Below are 17,281 nucleotides of genomic sequence, written 5' to 3' on the forward strand. Positions count from 1 at the left end.
ATGTAAAGACAACTGCTGATAGAGGGTTTTTTCCCCCCTTCTTAAAAGGAGCTTTGCCAAAAGATGGGCTGGGATCATAAACCATACCCTATTCTTTGTTTAATTACTTAGCTTTTGCTCTTGACTTGGCAAAACATTAAGCCTTTCATTTTAGTAAATCTATAATTAACTCCACCATGTGCTGAGTAAACATAACCTCATTTTTAATTAAACCTTAGAACAAGATGCTTCAACTTGCCAGTTCTAAGGAGAAGTATCTTTCAAGTAATGTGCAAAAAAAACCCTAATCCTTGTCAAACACAAAACTTAAGTCTGACTTTGAGTATAACCCAAAAAGTCTTACGTAGTCAAAACATGCATTCGCTAACTACAAGGCCAATATTTAAACGTGAAAAGCCATCACTTCAAGTTTCCAAGGCTGAAGTAAAACCAAACCTTAATGGCAACACAACAAAACAGAAAGGTAACTTTGGCTGTGGGACTCTGAGGAATAATTCTCACAGTGCATCTCACTGGATTGATATTTTTGCAAATGATGCAGTAATCTTACACAAAGAGAAAATAATTTCTTAAGGATCAAAGGAGTTGGAATATCATAAGCATTATAAACACTAGAAACAAAGGGGAACTTTCTAATTACTCATTCATAAGTGAGAAGACTCAACATTTACTTCCGACAACTTAACTCACTCATATAGGATTAACTACAATTCTACATCATATTGAGGCAAATCCTCTGAATAAAATCTCAGAACAAAATTTAGCTACTATGAAAATGTAATGTCAACTTTAAGTCAAGCTTATACATGAACTCATGTATGAAATAATAACCACCTTCTCTTTATGCTGCAACTCTGAGATTTTTTCAAGAAAGACCCCTGGCATTACATATCTCCGAATGGCCCTCAAGAAATCAATTATTTAAGTGCTATAGTTAATAGCAGGAAACTCCACAAAACCTGACTTCATGTTCAAGAATTACACATAGCAGAGCCAAATAAAAGAACCAAGAAATTAGTTCAAGATAGAAATTACGAGATGTACAGTTTGCAGAACAAAAAACCCACTGTGCATTCCAATGAAAAACAGTGCTCAAGAGAACTTTGTAATATTCAATCTCATCTTCTCACTTATCTGCAACCCTTTTAATCAGCTGTCCTCTCAGAGACAGAGTTTCTCAGTTAGTCATTCTGATTACCACAGAATCTAGGCACTGATGACTGCATTAGGCAGAAGCCGATCTACGTATTAACTTTATGCAGAGTATACTCAAAACATGACTTCAAGAAAATTTCACAAAGCATTTTCTTGCAGCCATTTTAGATTATATTTGAATTTCAACATACATATTCTGGACAATTTTTTCCCTTCTTATCAAGTTTAGCTTAGTCATCTTTCAGCAATCCCCACAACAACTTCATGTTGCCTGACGAAGTCTCATTGTTTCAGTGGTAATGCACAGTTAAAGTGCCTTGAGGCCAAAGTACATGATTTTATCCACGGGTGACGCTGATTTGGTAGTGTTTGCTAAACACTACAAGAGTGACACAGAACAGAAAGTGCTTTCTAATCTCCAAGGAACACAATTTCTATGCTTCACCTAATGCCCTTTTTCCCCTCATCAGTCCTGTATTGCCCGATTTCTTCAGGAAAAAAAGCTTATGTATTGATGCTGTCACCATGTATTTTCCTTATAACATTTAAAAGTAGCTGGACAATCATGATCAAACCTGAGAAAATGAGAGGTCTTCATTAATAAATTCTCACAAGTTTTATGACGACAGATACTTAAGAGACTAAAATCCTGCCCATCACATTGAAAATAAACCACAGCACAAGCACAATCTCTGTTAGAGCCTGAAGACTGTCTATAATCAGCCTGAAGATCTTCACAGGGCCTCATTATGCACACTATTTCAATTGTTTTAAAATTAGAGTCATGCTAGATTTCCATAAGGCAAATCTTAAATAGTACAAAGGAACTTAAAGGAGCACAATTGTGGAACAAAACCATTAAAAATGAATAATGAATCAACACAACGCTGTTAACTGCGTTGTTTCAGTTCTTAAACACAATTAAGGTACAACAGAATCATTCTTAAAATATCAAATTCAATAGAAAAGTGCGGGTATTCAGACACTTATTGGCAAAATTTGCCAACTGTTCTGCAGCTGTAATGAAGACATTGTTTTAACAATTGATGAAGGCTATTACTAAGAGTATCCTCCTCCTAGATATCCATGCAGCTTCAACAAAAACTGAGGGTACTTGTAACACCAGACACTGGGAAGGGAGAAACAAGAGGAATCACAGGGCAACAACTCTAAAGTAAGCTTTTTATGTGATGACATCATTATGCTGCAAATTAGCCCATCTGGTTACAAAAGGTGAATAGTGATCAGCCTTTTTGGCTCTTCTGCTGTGATAAACAGTTCACTGCCATTTGTGCGGTATGTGCAGGACTAAATCTGTAAGAAAATGAGCTTGGAAAAGTTTATTCCATAAATGACCATCACCTAATACCTGAAAGCTATTTTTTTAATGCAGATCTTTAAAATCTGCACAAGCTGCACTGGCAGAAACTAAATTATATCTTAAATGGTTACTTATTATAAATTAAAAGCAATTAAGAGCTGTCTTTCCCTAACAATGCTGTAAAGAAAGAAGTTAACACAGTAAAATCGTGTACTGCAGTAAAATCACACCCCATCCCAGCTCATTTTATTAACTTTGCTGGCTTTCCTGATAGAAAGCCATTTAACACTATTATGAAGATTCATACTACCAATGTAATTAAGGGTAAAAGAATTTTTCAGAACTTTCTAATTTGCTCTATTTTTTCAACTGTGGAACGTAAGTTATTTTCGTAGATGAAAAGTTTTAGTTTTCAAACTCAAAAACTTTGTTATAAAGTCATCTTTAAATTCTTTGCAATTCTACAGTGAAAAACCATGAAAATATGCTCGGAAGCCCTCTTCAGAAAGTGGTGTTTAGGAAACACTCAATGCAGTAGATTAACTCTCCAGTGGGCAAACTCCCCAGTGTAAGTGAAAGACTAATCTTTCTCTGACTGGTAACACTCAAGCTGTATGACATCCCATCATGTTGATAGTGACAGCATCTGCACAGACAGGATTAGTAACGATAGCAGTAATGGCATATGTATGAACTGATGGTACACTACCAGCAAACCAGAAAGGCCACACATCACTGAATTCTCTATTCAATAGTAGGCAACAGTAGTATTATTTTTCTAAGCATGCAAAATTCTTGTGCACACGAAGCTGAAAGCGCATAGGGACACTGCTCAGTACTGAATTCTGTAAACTTGGGGAGAAATTAAATGCAGTGTGCCTATGCAGCTGATACCAGCTCCTAATCAAATGTGGTAGACATGAAATCAACTCCTCAGTAATGTAAATTATCCTTTTGAAAGTCTTTTTAGGAACCTTTTAAAGTTAATGTGTGAAGTTTTGCAGAAAATGTGTCACTTTTTCTTTGAACAAGTCTTTCTTTCATGGTACAGCACCATAAGGTAAATTATCTTTGAGGAACATAAAGCACACTCAAGTCACTCCTTCCTTTTGAATGTAGGACATCTGAAAATTGATGGAAATTTTATTGGCCTTGGGTCATAATGTTTAACAGGTTTATCTAATTTCATTCCAGAGCATTTACATAGTCATAAGAATTTCCTTCTTTCTAATCATAATCATCCTTTGACTTGTTCTTACTAAGCTTATTATGCCTAGCAAAGTACAAGGAAAGGACAGACAGACTTCTGCACCCAAAACTTCAAGGAGCAACTGCAATATATTTCTTGAGAACAAGCAATGTGAATTTACAAACACATGAAGGCTACACTGAGAAGTTAGTTAAAATTAGAGCCAACAGCTAACCCTGTTAGATTAAGTTAGACCACTTGTTTGAAATGGTGGCCTTAGATTTTGTCATCTTCGCAGAAAATGCAAATATGACAGGAAAAAATACTAAAAAATAAAATAAAAAATATCTAAATATCATCTCATGTGCAAAGATGTAAGGGCCATGGAAAAACAATAATCAGTTATGTCTGCTTATCAAAGTATTTAGAAGGCCAAAAAAAATAAAATAATTCAAAATCTGCCTGTGGCCAACTTTTGCTGACTTTGTGTCACATTTACTTAAAATAAATAATGCTTTTTAGTTCTAAACTTGCAAGACAAACATTTGTTATTTACTGTCATAACGAGGTAAAACGGCCATAGGCAAACCTACCAGACATTTGTCTTTATAGAAAATACAATAGGGCTGTTGGGCAAAAAAGAAAGAAAGGACAGACTGGAATCCTTTATATTCTGGAAAATTGGAAGAAACATAGTTTTCTCATAACGACAGTTGTCATTGCCATTTTGTGCATTCTCAAGGAAGTTCAATATTTTCTTGATACAATAGCAAAGACTGTTAAATAGACATCTTTTCCCACTTTAGAAGCATTTTTCAGGACTTTTCTTGACCTCAAGTACATATAGCAAGGCTTTTTTCTAACTACAGAGTATATTTAGTACAATACACACAATGGCAATCCCTGCCTAGTCTTTAAATGCAAGTTGTACAATGCTTCAGCTGTAAGATATGAATAAGCCCAGAGCAGATCAGTGTGCAAACTAAGTTCAAACAGATTTTGTCATTGCTGTAATCCCTCACACGCTGGCGCTTACCTGCAGGTAAGTATTTCAGCTGGTTGTTGGCCAAGCGAAGGTGACGTAGAGATCTCAGGCGGCCAATCTCTGGACACACAATCTCGAGGGCATTATCACTTAGGTCTAGAAACTGCAGTTTAACGAGGGAGCCAATGGCTTGTGAGAGAACAGATTAAAACATCGATGAGACCCAACAGTAATGTTAAATCTTAATAGGGCTATGAGAGGATAAAAAGCCACAGCAGCTAAAACCTATGTCTAAGCACATTTGGTCATATTAAAGCAGGTCTCACAACTGAACAACATAATTTGTGAAAATGCTTATCTATCCAACAAACAGGGCTGCTGGCAGTGAGACAGCAAGAAGAACTGATGTACAGAATAATGCCATTTCTAGATTATCCTTGGATGATTCTGCTCCGAAATTACTTTTTCCATTCCTTTGAGTTTATCCAACTTATATATTCAGGAAGAGTTTAAAGCACTTGCCTGAAGTTGGGCACGTAACTCTACAATTAAGACAAGGAAGAGAAACTAGTACAAATTCTTAATACTTTAGGTTTCAAATCTGTCATGATCTAAACCAGCAGAGTATTCTGCATGGCAAGCAGAAGACACTTAGAATTTTTTCTTTCTGTAGATAAGTGCCATTTAGCCTTTTCACTTTCTGCAATTAGAACTGAAGCAAACAGCATTTAGGTGCATTTAAGAATTCATTAAAAGAATTTAACGTAGCATAAACAAGGATATTATCAACTAAGAGCTACACTGGTACGTTTGTATGAAAATATTTAATGTTTTATGGGAAAATAAAGGAAAAACAGGCCTCTTCGAAGAAGAAAAATTAGTATTTTATGATTCCTGCCAGTTATTGTAAGCTGGTAGATCACTTACCTTCAGGTACAACAACTATGTTATTTGAATGAAGGTACCTGGGGGGAGGAGAAAAAAAAAAGCAGAGGACACCACCTGTTACCCTCAAGGACTTCTGCTACATAATCAGTTTGCAAAATATCCGATTTCAGACACAAAGAGCACCCTCAAAGCCATTCCTCTATGACCACAAAAGCTGTGGAAACTGTATAAACTGGCAACAGATAGGTACTTAAGTGTCACTTAAATGATAAACATAAAATTCACTACTAAATGATTAACATAAAAATAAAGGAGAATGACATACAATCATTTACAGCAAAACATTCAAGGTTACAATAATAACAGGCTTTAGTTTTGAGAGTGTTAAGAGCAAAGCAAAAAGGAAAAACAATAGCATAAATAGAATAACCAAAATGAGCCATATTCGACCACCAGGTTATTCCACACTAAATGCTGGGCAAGAAAAGCAAAAAGCTCAAATCATACATACAGGTTACATGATTATTAACATTTTCCCCTACACATAAACTCTTAGACCATTACTGACTGATGAAACAAGTACATCAGCTACTTACTTCAAGTGGGGGTTTCAAACTTAAGAGTACATTTTTCAAAAGAAAAACCCAATGTTACACGTGGTTTTAGGCTACTGCGTGGCCCGATCTCTCACTAATATCCAGCACCCTCTGCTGGAGCACTTCTAGTATTACGAGTAACATAAAAAACCACAAGATTTTTACGTATTAGTTCTCAATCAATATTGCTGCAAATGAAAAAACAGGTCTTGTAGAAAAATAACAGTAACAAGTTTTCAAATCTTGATATCCAATTGTAAAGGAACACCAGGAACTCAATGTCCAATTGCTTAGCCACGCATTATTATTAATGCACAGCATTATTATTATTATCTACTCTATTCAGGCAGTATTTCCTATAGTAGAAGCCTGTCTCTTTGGGAAGATAGATGTAGAATAAGAAAGACATGAACATTTCAAATACATGGAGCATCTAAGCCTTCTGGTTTTCTTTAAAAACATTTAAAGTTTACTAAAAATGTAACAAACATATGGAATATGTATATCAAACCTCAGGATGAGAATTCTCCTACTCATTTCAGCTGCAGCTCCTGAAAACACTTGTGAACTATTTCACTCAAGCTAAATGAGCTCAGTGTATGTTATGAGGATCTACACCTAATATCCCAGTATGCTGGGATACAACATACAAAGAAACAGACAATAGCGAAGTTTTAAAAATATTTAAGTGAAACTGTTTAAGGACACAACTTGCAAGAAAATCAGTTCAATTTGTCCTCCCAAATTTAAAGCTACTGCAACAAATTATTCTTTAAGTAAATCTTTATTTTGCGGTCCTTCTCTGCCAACAAAACAATTCTCACTGTCTGATCAAACATTGACTTGCACTACTAGAGCTACACAAACCACAAGCGCACTGTAGCTCTCTCTAGACCACCAGAATGTGTGGGGTAATAATGTCACAACTAAACCTGCTGAACCCTAAACAGTGAGGTTTGACTCCTACAATTCAGTGTTTGTAAGAGATGACTAAGCTGTAATTTATACAGGTTTTCCTAAAAGCACCATCAGATAACACGGAGATTTCCTGATGCCCCATGGCAAATCATTAAATACTAAGTATATCAAATACAAAATATTTATTTTACTGCTTCAGAGCATAAACATATTCTCAGGCATGATGAGACAAGACAGTCTCTCAAGCAAGTCAGAGACTGCAGTGACCTACAAAACAGTTCAATTATACCGTGGTCATGTGTACCAGAAAGGTGTGGTTTCAAGGGCCAAATTAAGATGACAAGATCAGACATCTGAATGCATTAGACTGCTCACATACACACCTTCTCCAGCTCTGAGCTTTCCATTAAATAAACAGAATCAATGGTCCATCACTTACTCAACTGAAAGCGAGCCAAAGGAGTTAAAAGGGAAAAAGGGGATGTTCCTTTTAATATCCCTACACCAGTCCTACCATAGAAAGAAATAATAACCTTACAAGAAGAAAATGGGAGGGAAGAAAACATTGACTGAGAGGCTTACAGCTTAAAATTAGTAGCCATGATAACAGAGTTCATGTGACATCCATTCTTTGGACAAGACTGGATAAACTGCTCTGCTCATAGCAACCACCATGAAATACTTACTACCCTACTTGATCATTCCTGCTCCAGTAAGACAATCTGTGCCTTGCTTCCAAAAGAACTGATTACTACAATCAGTAAGACTAAGATCATAATACCCCTGGGTAGCTGGGGTGGAAATGAGCAACTAGGGATGGGCTGGAGGCAGTAACCTGTTATTCCAGGTCTGTTACAACCACCTGACCATTGCATTTTGAGGTTCCAGTGCTTTATCAGGGTGACAACAGTGTACACAGGAGTTAGGTGTCAAGTATTTTTTCCTTCAGCAGTGTAGACATTTGTATAACAGTTCTTGTTACACAATAAATAAGAAATTGTAAAAAATACTAACACGGGACTCAATACATCTGTATATACCTCCTTTAAACCAACAACAAATTACCCTTTCTTCCCCTTCAAGAAATCCTTCACACTTAAAGAGGCAGCTTAGGTACAAGCAATACATTCTAGAATTATTTTTAAGAAAAGATGGATCAGAATAATAAAAATATATTGAAATTCCTACACAAACTCACAATTCCACGAGGTTTGGAAGCTTCTGTGCAAGGTTTTCTGGCTGAAAAAGAGTTAGACATTTTTTAGGTTTCAAAACAAAACACACACACGCACACACATTGTGTACTCAACTCATTTTAATAACCGTATTAAAGCACATCAGCAGCAGAAAAAATGGCAACAAGGAGCTTGCATACAATACCCTGTTTCAACACCCCTACACGTTCCCCATCAGTGCAATGTGGGATATATCAAGGGTGAGCAAACAGAACTACAGCCTCAAAGTGACATTAACATGCTGTCAACCAAACAATACTCAGACTTCTGAGGCTGAAAAGATGGATTACCAGAACCTCACTTCTGAAATATATCAAGTGAGTTGAAGCCAAGAGACCACTAAGAATCTGCAGCCTTTACAGACTTGAAGCAGAACAAGAACTATCCAAGTTGTCTACCCATAATGTATTTTATTTTGTAATGCTGCTAAACTGGGAAGTGACCCACCAACTTTGTGTCGCTTAATCAACTACCACCAAGGCAGAAGTGCTGAATCCAAACTAGATTTCCATATTTGCACATTTGCATGCATATCATTTTCTAACTGCTAACTGATCCCTAGCTGCAGTTTTATCTTGATGGCATTATAACCATTAACATACATCACAAGATCAGCTTCACAAATTTTACATGTCATGTTGTAACCATAATCAAAATTATTCAAGGTTAAGAGTTTTATTGCGTAGGAAACGTATTTTAAACAATGATGTTTTATTGGAAGCTTTTACAATACATATATTGAGAAACAAATTAATTTTAACAGCAGCTCAATCACATGGTTAATTTTGTGTTAAAAAACCCTAGCAATTTTCCCTGTCATGTAAATTTAAGGTATATTGTTATCTAAAACACTTCGTGTTTATAAATTTATTATTAATAGGCTAACCTAAGGAAGTAATATCATAATATTTTCATGTAGCAAACATGCCATATCCTAGGCCTGAGTACAAAAAGGAATTTAACTATGGAGCAGCAGGCTCTGTTGACGTAAAGACCCAACGAAAAGGCCGTACCTGAACAGCTGTTGCCACCTACTGGAAGGTTTCCTACAGTACATTGATCTCTGCACAGAATCTTACTTGGTTAAAGAGAAAAGCTTAAGCTAAGAAAATATGCAAAGACTGCAACATAGTCAATCACAAGAAGTTCAAGCTCTAATTTAATAAGCGGGAACGTTAAAAAACAGTCATCCTGTTAGTATAGGGATACTAACCCGAATCACAAACTATTTTCACATTATACTCCTGCTTTAAGAGAACTAACCTTAGGAGAGAGACAACTTGACAGTTTAGCAAGTCTGTAATAGAAATTCTGCTTATCTTCTTGAATACCACAATAACAACAGGTCTGAGTCAAAGTTGCTCAATGCAACATTCTACAACAAAGCTATTCACAATCCACAAACTGAGAGGTAAAACTAACTTCGGTCTCTGCTGCTGACATGACAACAAACAACGAGAAATGAATCACCAGTTCGGCCACCAGTTTGTCTCGCCCTCACACCCACTGGATACTTATCAGAAAGTGAACCTGCCGATATGTCTGATCAGGAGAGCATCACATTCTGAGTCAGTAAATTAAGAATAATTGTTCTTTGATATCACTAGATCATGCTTTTGACAGTGCCATCAAGGCAAACACGTATTTCCTTTTAATAGATGGGGAAATAGGATTACTGTAAGGCTAATGGTACCAAACATTAAATGAGAAGTTGAAAGACCTGATGCTGGGACATGAGTGTGCTCTATAGCTTCTTGATACACTCAATATGTCTTGGTCCTCTATCATTTCCATCTTGCCAATGAAGACACAAAGAAATTATTCTAGGCAAGGTATCTGTAAATTCTGTCAGTGTAACTATTCCAGATGTTTTCATAAAAGCCATCTGTCAAGGACTAAAGTAATTTTAGAAGAGCAAAGAAAACAGCTGATTCAGCCAACATTCTTCAGAACTCTGAAGGAATGAACTGGTTGGACAAAAGTACCACCTGACTTTAAAAAAATATGATGCAGATTTAGTTTTGATGACTGCTAATAATTCATATTCAATTTCAAGTATTTCTTGACCTAATATTCATCATACTGCATAGAAACAAAGGAGCAAAAGGCTGAACCATCTCCTTTCAATAACTTACTTGTTTTCAACTATTCTCAGAAGATACCCTCCCACAATGTAACTATCTTACTACTTTACTGAAACCGAGAGTATTATTTGTCCTACCAGCAGTGGACATGAAAAAAATCATTATGAAAAAATTGCTTTGTAAAAATACTGATGATTTCTGCTCTCCTCTTCCATTCTTTTTTTCACTTTCTTTTCTCTTTCTGCAAAAGGAATTAGCCTAAATCTCAAACTTCTCTTATAGGGCACGTCCTCTAAAAATCCCTTGTTGCTGTTTTCTAGGTTCTTTCCAATTTACCTAGGTTATTCGTAAGTATGAAACCCCAGGCTCAATCTTTGTCCCAGCTTATGCTTTAATGGTATCCAATAATTATTTCCTTCTGCTTTTAATGGAGAATGAGAAATTTTCTAATTTCCAAAAAGACATCTGCCTTTCTTTTGTACCATACTGCTGACTTGATAGATTTTGGTCCACTACAACTTCCAACATCTATTCTGCTGAACAGATGCTCCATGAATGAGACCAAATTTTGCTTGGCTAGTTCCTAACTACAGTGCTATGCGCTTGAATGAGATTCCATCAAGTCATATTATGAGCAAGTTATTCCATCATTTTGAATCCTAATGCTCTACTTGATGCTGTTTGCAAGTCACTGTGCCTACGTAGGATCTACATAAAGTTTTGTTTCATTTCCATAACTACAATACCAAACAGCATTGGGTGAGAGCTGCCTCCCTCATTGGATACATCTTCTGTTGACAGTAACCATTAGTTACTCTTATGGCATCTTACATCTCTGCTGGCTGATAATATTAACAGATATTGAGAGGAAATGGAGTTAAACTGTTAACTTGCAAGACTTAGTTTTGGTTTCCAATTCATAATTACTTGGAGAAAAATTAAAGCAGGCTCTAACACATGCATGTAGAAAAGTTACATGCAAAACTCTCCTAATGATTCTTTCATCCTCTGGGCAGTGCAAAATTCATGAACCTTACACCACAAAAATAATCACTGAATTTTACAAAGCATCAAAGGAGAACTGTTCACAGTCTTTGGGCAATTTTTAAAGCAGCCTTAATACATAACCATGAATCCTATCCTCCCGTTATTAACCAAAGGACTTGTGCAAAACCAAAAAAGTGCAATACATGCACACTTAAGTGACTTATTCAAGGGGAAGAAAAACCATAAAATTTTCAGAGTCTTTTCAGCTTTTGACCCATGAAGTAAAACCCTTATTGAGGATTTCCAATGTACTGTAGAGAAAACTTTAAACACTGTTCCTTAAACTTGAGTACTGAACTTTTTCTAGGAAGCACAGGAAAACATACTTTTGGTGAATTTTAAGTAGTCAGGACCTCCAGCTCCTCTGCCCTGGCTATTATTTTATCTATCACACCAGCCCAAGATAATAAAAAGCAAAAAAAAAAATTAATTATTTGGACACTTGAGCCTATCAACAGAGGCAAGTTTTGACTCTCTGTAGAGAATCTTACCAGCTCAGAATGTCTCGTACAGTTATTTAACTACCCCACACTGAATTCTGAGATTACAGCATTCATTCAGGGTAAGAATTTCTTCAGTTCAAGGAAAAAACAAAACAACGTCACAGTAAATCCCACAACCCTGAAATTAGATGTTTTCCTTTGAGTTTTTCTCTTATCAACAGCAGCCCCTAGCCTGACCACTAATGTGAGCAAAATTTATAGCAATTAAAAAATAAACCCCAAAACAATAAACTTCACCAGAAAACCCACAGCAGATCTTCAAAGAGCTTCAACTGAGTAACCATAAAATGTCATAAGCTTTCATTTATTCTCTACATTACCTATACAACTTCAAACGTAACCAAATACTTATATTTCATAATTGATGACATTCAGGATCAGATCTGCTGTTAGATTAATATGATTCGTAAATTATCTTGTTTTTTCTGTTTCAAAAACCAGAATTCCTAAACATACAGACAGTAAATGTTACAATAAAGAGGTTGTCGTACCAATGTGGTCAGGGAATTTCGTTTCATATAAAGTCTCTCCAAGTACTGTAGCCCCTCATCTTTCAGTAACTCCAAAGGGAAGTGATGGAGATTTCGATAATTTAAGAACAAGTTCTTGTGCCTCTCCAGCTTTGCCTCAGAGATTGTTTTACATAGTTCTGATGCCATGACTAAGCAGCACATCTAGTGCATTGCATCTTCTGAAAGTAGACCCATTTCTAGGAGACAAAAAGAGAAAAAAAAAACCAAACAAAACATTATCCAGGTGTATGTCATGAGTTCTTCTGCAGCAAGAGGTAGTCATTATGTATTATCTGATAATTTACCTAAACACACTTATTCCAATTAATACATAAATAAAGTACCCAGAACATCCACATCACAAGATATGCTATTGCAAGCCTTTGACTATTTTCTGGATGAGATGAAGTTTTAACACGTTATCAGACTGGCAATAACAAGAGTTTAAGGTATATGTAATGCTTTTTTCCATCCATTTTCACTGGACCTTTCAGATAATTTTATATTATCTAAAATTCAGATAGTAAGAAGTTGGCACCAGAATATAAGGAAACCTCTCTCTACTAACAGTTACTGATGTCCTGCACCTATTTATTCTATGAAGCATGCTGAAAGAAGAATCCATAGGTAAGAAAAATACACCATTTATTACAGGAGGATTTATCAGGTGGCTAAAATGGCTTTAAGTAGCTTGTAAGGCGAATGACGAAAGTTTGTTAACCTTTCCTATATAAAACTACTGGAAGAATTTAATCAATTGGAAGAGATATTGGGGATGGGCAGCCAGTAAGGCCATTTTAAAACAATAAAATACTTTATGAGAAATGTGAAATTTCCAGGAAGAAAATTCATAGGTGGATGTGACTGCAGTTTTTCAGGTCTCTACTAAAAATAAAACCAGAAAGAACTAAATGTCAAGCTTTAACTGACAACTTCAAAACCAGAAAACAAAAGTATGAAGACAAATTAAAAATTAACTTAAACTCGACTTTATTTAGCTTGTTTTCCATGTATAACCAAAATTCTAGTCATTATTATGTTGTCTAGATTTAGATAGCTGGAAAGATGTAGCATCACTATTGTTATCTCAGAATTCAGGAGAACATAATAAAGCCAGACTAATTATTAATTCAGAGTTACCAGTTTGCTATTGACTCGTGTGTATAAATCAATTTCCATTAATAAAAGGAAAGGAATTCTGACTTCTTCCCGCCAATAACATTTTCTGGTTTAGTTTACTTCTTTACTGAAGGAGAGATTTCTCATCATAACAGACATTGGAAGTGAAGGTACTGAGTTACAATTATATAGTGGTAGTTGTAAACAGAACACCTTAAACTGTCAGGTGAAAACTGAAAACTAGACCATACATGTAAATAAAACTGCTTTACCAGTTTCAGTAATTCCCTTGATTTGCAGATAAGCAGCTTCTGCAAGTGACCTACGTCCTTTTGGAAGAATACAGCATTTATTTTCTTAAGAGCCACGTAAGCACTACTACTACTAGTCACGACTTAGATGTAATATCCTGCACACCTTACCTAAGCTTATCCATAATCCAAGCCATGCTAAGATCAGTTCTGTAAACAAATGATCACCCTGTTGGGACTTCTATATAAAAGACAAGAAAGGATCAGTCTAACTTTGGTTAAGCAGTATTTGAGTGAGAAGACCATGCTGTAATAAGTTGCCTTTATCAGCTACCTTGAAGAGACAGGGTACACACACTGCTGGCCCTTGGCACCAGCAGCATCAAAGCTCCCTTAATTCAGCAGATAGAGGAAATTAAGCCACTACAATTTCAAACTGTGCATCTGTAATCAGCATACAAAGAATTAAAGGAAAAGCATTTGAATGTTTCATGTGCATAGTCTGAGAGTATTCATGCATTAACTGCTGCAATATAAGAAATGGCAATGGAAAGCTCATCTTCCTCTGAAGTATTTTGCTTAAGGAATACTGAGAAGTCACAAAACACATCCATAAATGTCTAACAGCCTTTCAACTTGTCCAGAGATGCTTTTTAGGTGTTTCGCATTTACAGGCACCTAAAAAGAGTTCAGAGTTGTGACTCCATAGACCAACTGGGCCACGCTCAGCCGTGGCACGCATGAATACTCAGACACGCAAACCCACATATGCAAAACCCACTCATAACATACTCTATTTTGGCTCTTACTTCAAAGGAAAACCCTCCTCCCGCCACCAGCCGAACTTTTCCTCTCTAAATAATCTTTTCCCAGATACGAGACACAGCATTAACAAGAAGGACGGGACATAACTGCGATCTTTAGAACTGAAAAGGGAAGATGAGGACAGGTAATAGTCCCGCGAGGGGTCAGGTCGTTCAGGGGAGAATCCCTCAGCTCCACAAAGAAGACAGAAATAAGCCCGCACTGTGCACACGACAGGACGCGATGGGGTGGCACCGGGAGGGTACGGAGACCCCTCTACCTCTACGGGCCGCCCCCAGCCGAGGGGGGCTGCTGGGGAGAAAGGGAGCACACCGGCGGAGGAGAACCGGGAAGGGCTTTGAGGTGGGGCTGCGGGAGGCCGGGCCGGGCCGTCCCGGCTGTGTGGGGCCGCCACAGGCGGAGCCTGCGAGGGCTGGCGAGGAGGCGGCGGGAGACCCCCCTCACAACTGAAGAGGGACCGGAGAGGGACAGGGAGGAAACGGCCTCGGAACGGAGCGGAGCGGGCGGCGAGGGCTCACACCCCTCTCGGAGGAGGCAGCAGCGGGTAGAGCGGCGGAGCCCCAACCCCCGCCATGACCCCATCCCACCGGTCACTCACCGGCGCCGCCTCAAGCTCGGCAGCGATCGGCTCCGATCCGCGCCGCCGCCGGCCCAAACACCCGGGGGCGGAGCCCGCCGCGGCCGCGCGAGACCGTTGCGGCCATCTCGCAAACTCTCGCGAGACACCGCCCAACCGCGCACCGCCCCTGCCTCCCGTCCCGCCGCCACAACACCACCCCCTCACCACCAACACCCGCCTCTCACCCAATCACAAGGCACTCCACCGCCCGCCACCCAATCAGAAGTTCCCTCCTCCTCTCCGAGCCGCGAGCCCCCGCCTCCATCAGCCAATGGGAGGGTGCCGTACCTCAGCCACTTGCCCGTCTACGTGCGGTGAGGGGCGGGACTCTCTCTCACTTCAGTGGGTGTCCCGGTGACAACGGGTAGCTCGGGTTGCTTTCACAGGGCTGTGCATAGCGACTAGCGTGAAGAACAGATAGGTATAGCCCTGCTTAACAGGTTTTGAAGGAGAGTGTCGGTTGTAGGTAGAAGTTGTGGTGGCCAGAGACCATCTTCCCAGCCAAATTTTGGTGCAGGTTACAGGAGCTTTTATTCCTTTGCTAACAGGAGAACCTGAGGTAATCCTGCCTGCACCATCATGGACACGGTTTACTGTGAGGTGGCCTGCCCATGGCGGAGGGGTTGGAACCGGATGTTCTTAAGGTCCTTTCCAACCCTAACTATTTCTATGATTCTATGACATTTTTAGCCATGAGAGTTGGCCTGTTGAAACAGGCATTGTGGAAGCTCAATTTATTCATGTTCTGTGCACCTGGTTTTGAGTTTATATTTATTCACACACACTGAGATGACCCAGTACATAAATCCCATCCTAGTGAAGGTCTTGTGTTACGTCAGTAGTCTAATGACTGCAAATTCCCTCATACTCAGAATATTTACCGTTACTGGCTATTAAAAAGCTCTTCTTTGATGAAGATCAGCCCTACCAGCTGCCTAAAAAAGGAATCCCAGCTGCAGAAATCCTCTTTTTAGTTTCCTCAAACTAATGAACATAAACTTGGCTTAACAAGATTCGCAGCAGTTCTGCAGGGGAGCCAAGCAGCTGAATGCAGAAGATGAATACCTCAATGCCTTACAGAAGGTGTTTTTTCTCTCCTATATATTCTCAGAATTTCTACTTGAAACAAAGCAGCGTGTTGAAAAAAAGCTGAAGATCCAACACAAACTATTCTGTTTCTTTTTCTTGCAGGCTCATTTCTCTCTTTTTCAGTTCTAAATAAGGCACAGCAGAACTTAATTGCTCATTTATCATTTTCCTGCACTTGAAAGGCAATAATTGATCTGGACAAGTGTATTTGCTCAGTGTTACTTGCTACTCTTTGGGGAGTTGTTTTTCTCAGATACATAGATTGGATTTTGTTGAAATAATTTGAGATGAACTAATCTACCCTTCAAAATTCAGCATCCTCCATATTTATCATACCATGCTGCACATATTATTGCTTACTGTGGTTGGAAATACTTGTCTATTTTCTCATTTCAGCGTTAAACTCCAGGAAGTGGCCTGTTTGTATACCACCATGGCTTTAAAAACAGCAACTGCATCACACTTCTTAATGTCACTTTGGTCCCACGTTATAAATATCTGAGAAATTAAAACTTAAGCATATTTCAGACCAGAGTAGAAGCTGAATATGAGCACAGTTAGCAACACATTCCTTGGAGGGAATTCAGTGATAGATCAGCCCAAATGTTCTTCTCCAGGATACTAAATCATTGATCAGGACAGAAACTGTGTTCTGCCTTCTTCCACTGAATTACTGACATGAAAGATGAAGTTTTTTTCTTGGGAAACCCTCTCTTAACAGAGCCAGGAGACTTTATGTGTTTCTTTACACATACTTTGTAATGTGGCGGGGGTTTCTGAGACAGGAAGAAGATCACTGCTCTCTGGTATTTTTGATAGCAAACTTCTGTTTGTTTCTGCTTTTCTACTCACACCAACAAAGTGGCTAAAGAGACCAGAGCACTGCTAAAGTGTCTTTGATTCTGCTCTGTCACAGAAACAAATTCAGCTCTCAGGGTGTGCCTT

At 38.2% G+C, this 17,281-nt stretch overlaps 1 protein-coding gene across 3 annotated transcripts in view; it reads right to left on the reverse strand.

Moving 5' to 3' along the window:
* The window catches only part of LRRC28 (leucine rich repeat containing 28), a 53,232-nt gene extending 37,882 nt beyond the window's left edge, over positions 1-15,350 (reverse strand). The window contains exons 1-6 of one of the 3 annotated variants that reach the window (XM_065688373.1): positions 15,227-15,350; positions 13,975-14,044; positions 12,413-12,630; positions 8,251-8,291; positions 5,578-5,615; positions 4,702-4,839 (exon numbers count right to left, since the gene is read on the reverse strand). In XM_065688373.1, coding sequence (XP_065544445.1) covers positions 4,702-4,839; positions 5,578-5,615; positions 8,251-8,291; positions 12,413-12,595 — 400 coding nt within the window. In that variant the 5' untranslated portion in view covers positions 12,596-12,630; positions 13,975-14,044; positions 15,227-15,350. Of the gene's footprint in view, positions 1-4,701; positions 4,840-5,577; positions 5,616-8,250; positions 8,292-12,412; positions 12,631-13,974; positions 14,045-15,226 lie in introns of those variants that run through there. The other 2 variants (XM_065688372.1, XM_065688375.1) reach the window with 2 other exon arrangements.
* Between the last annotated feature and the right edge of the window lie 1,931 nt (positions 15,351-17,281).

This window comes from Lathamus discolor, chromosome 8 (genome assembly GCF_037157495.1).
Source record: "Lathamus discolor isolate bLatDis1 chromosome 8, bLatDis1.hap1, whole genome shotgun sequence".
Taxonomy (NCBI): domain Eukaryota; kingdom Metazoa; phylum Chordata; class Aves; order Psittaciformes; family Psittacidae; genus Lathamus; species Lathamus discolor.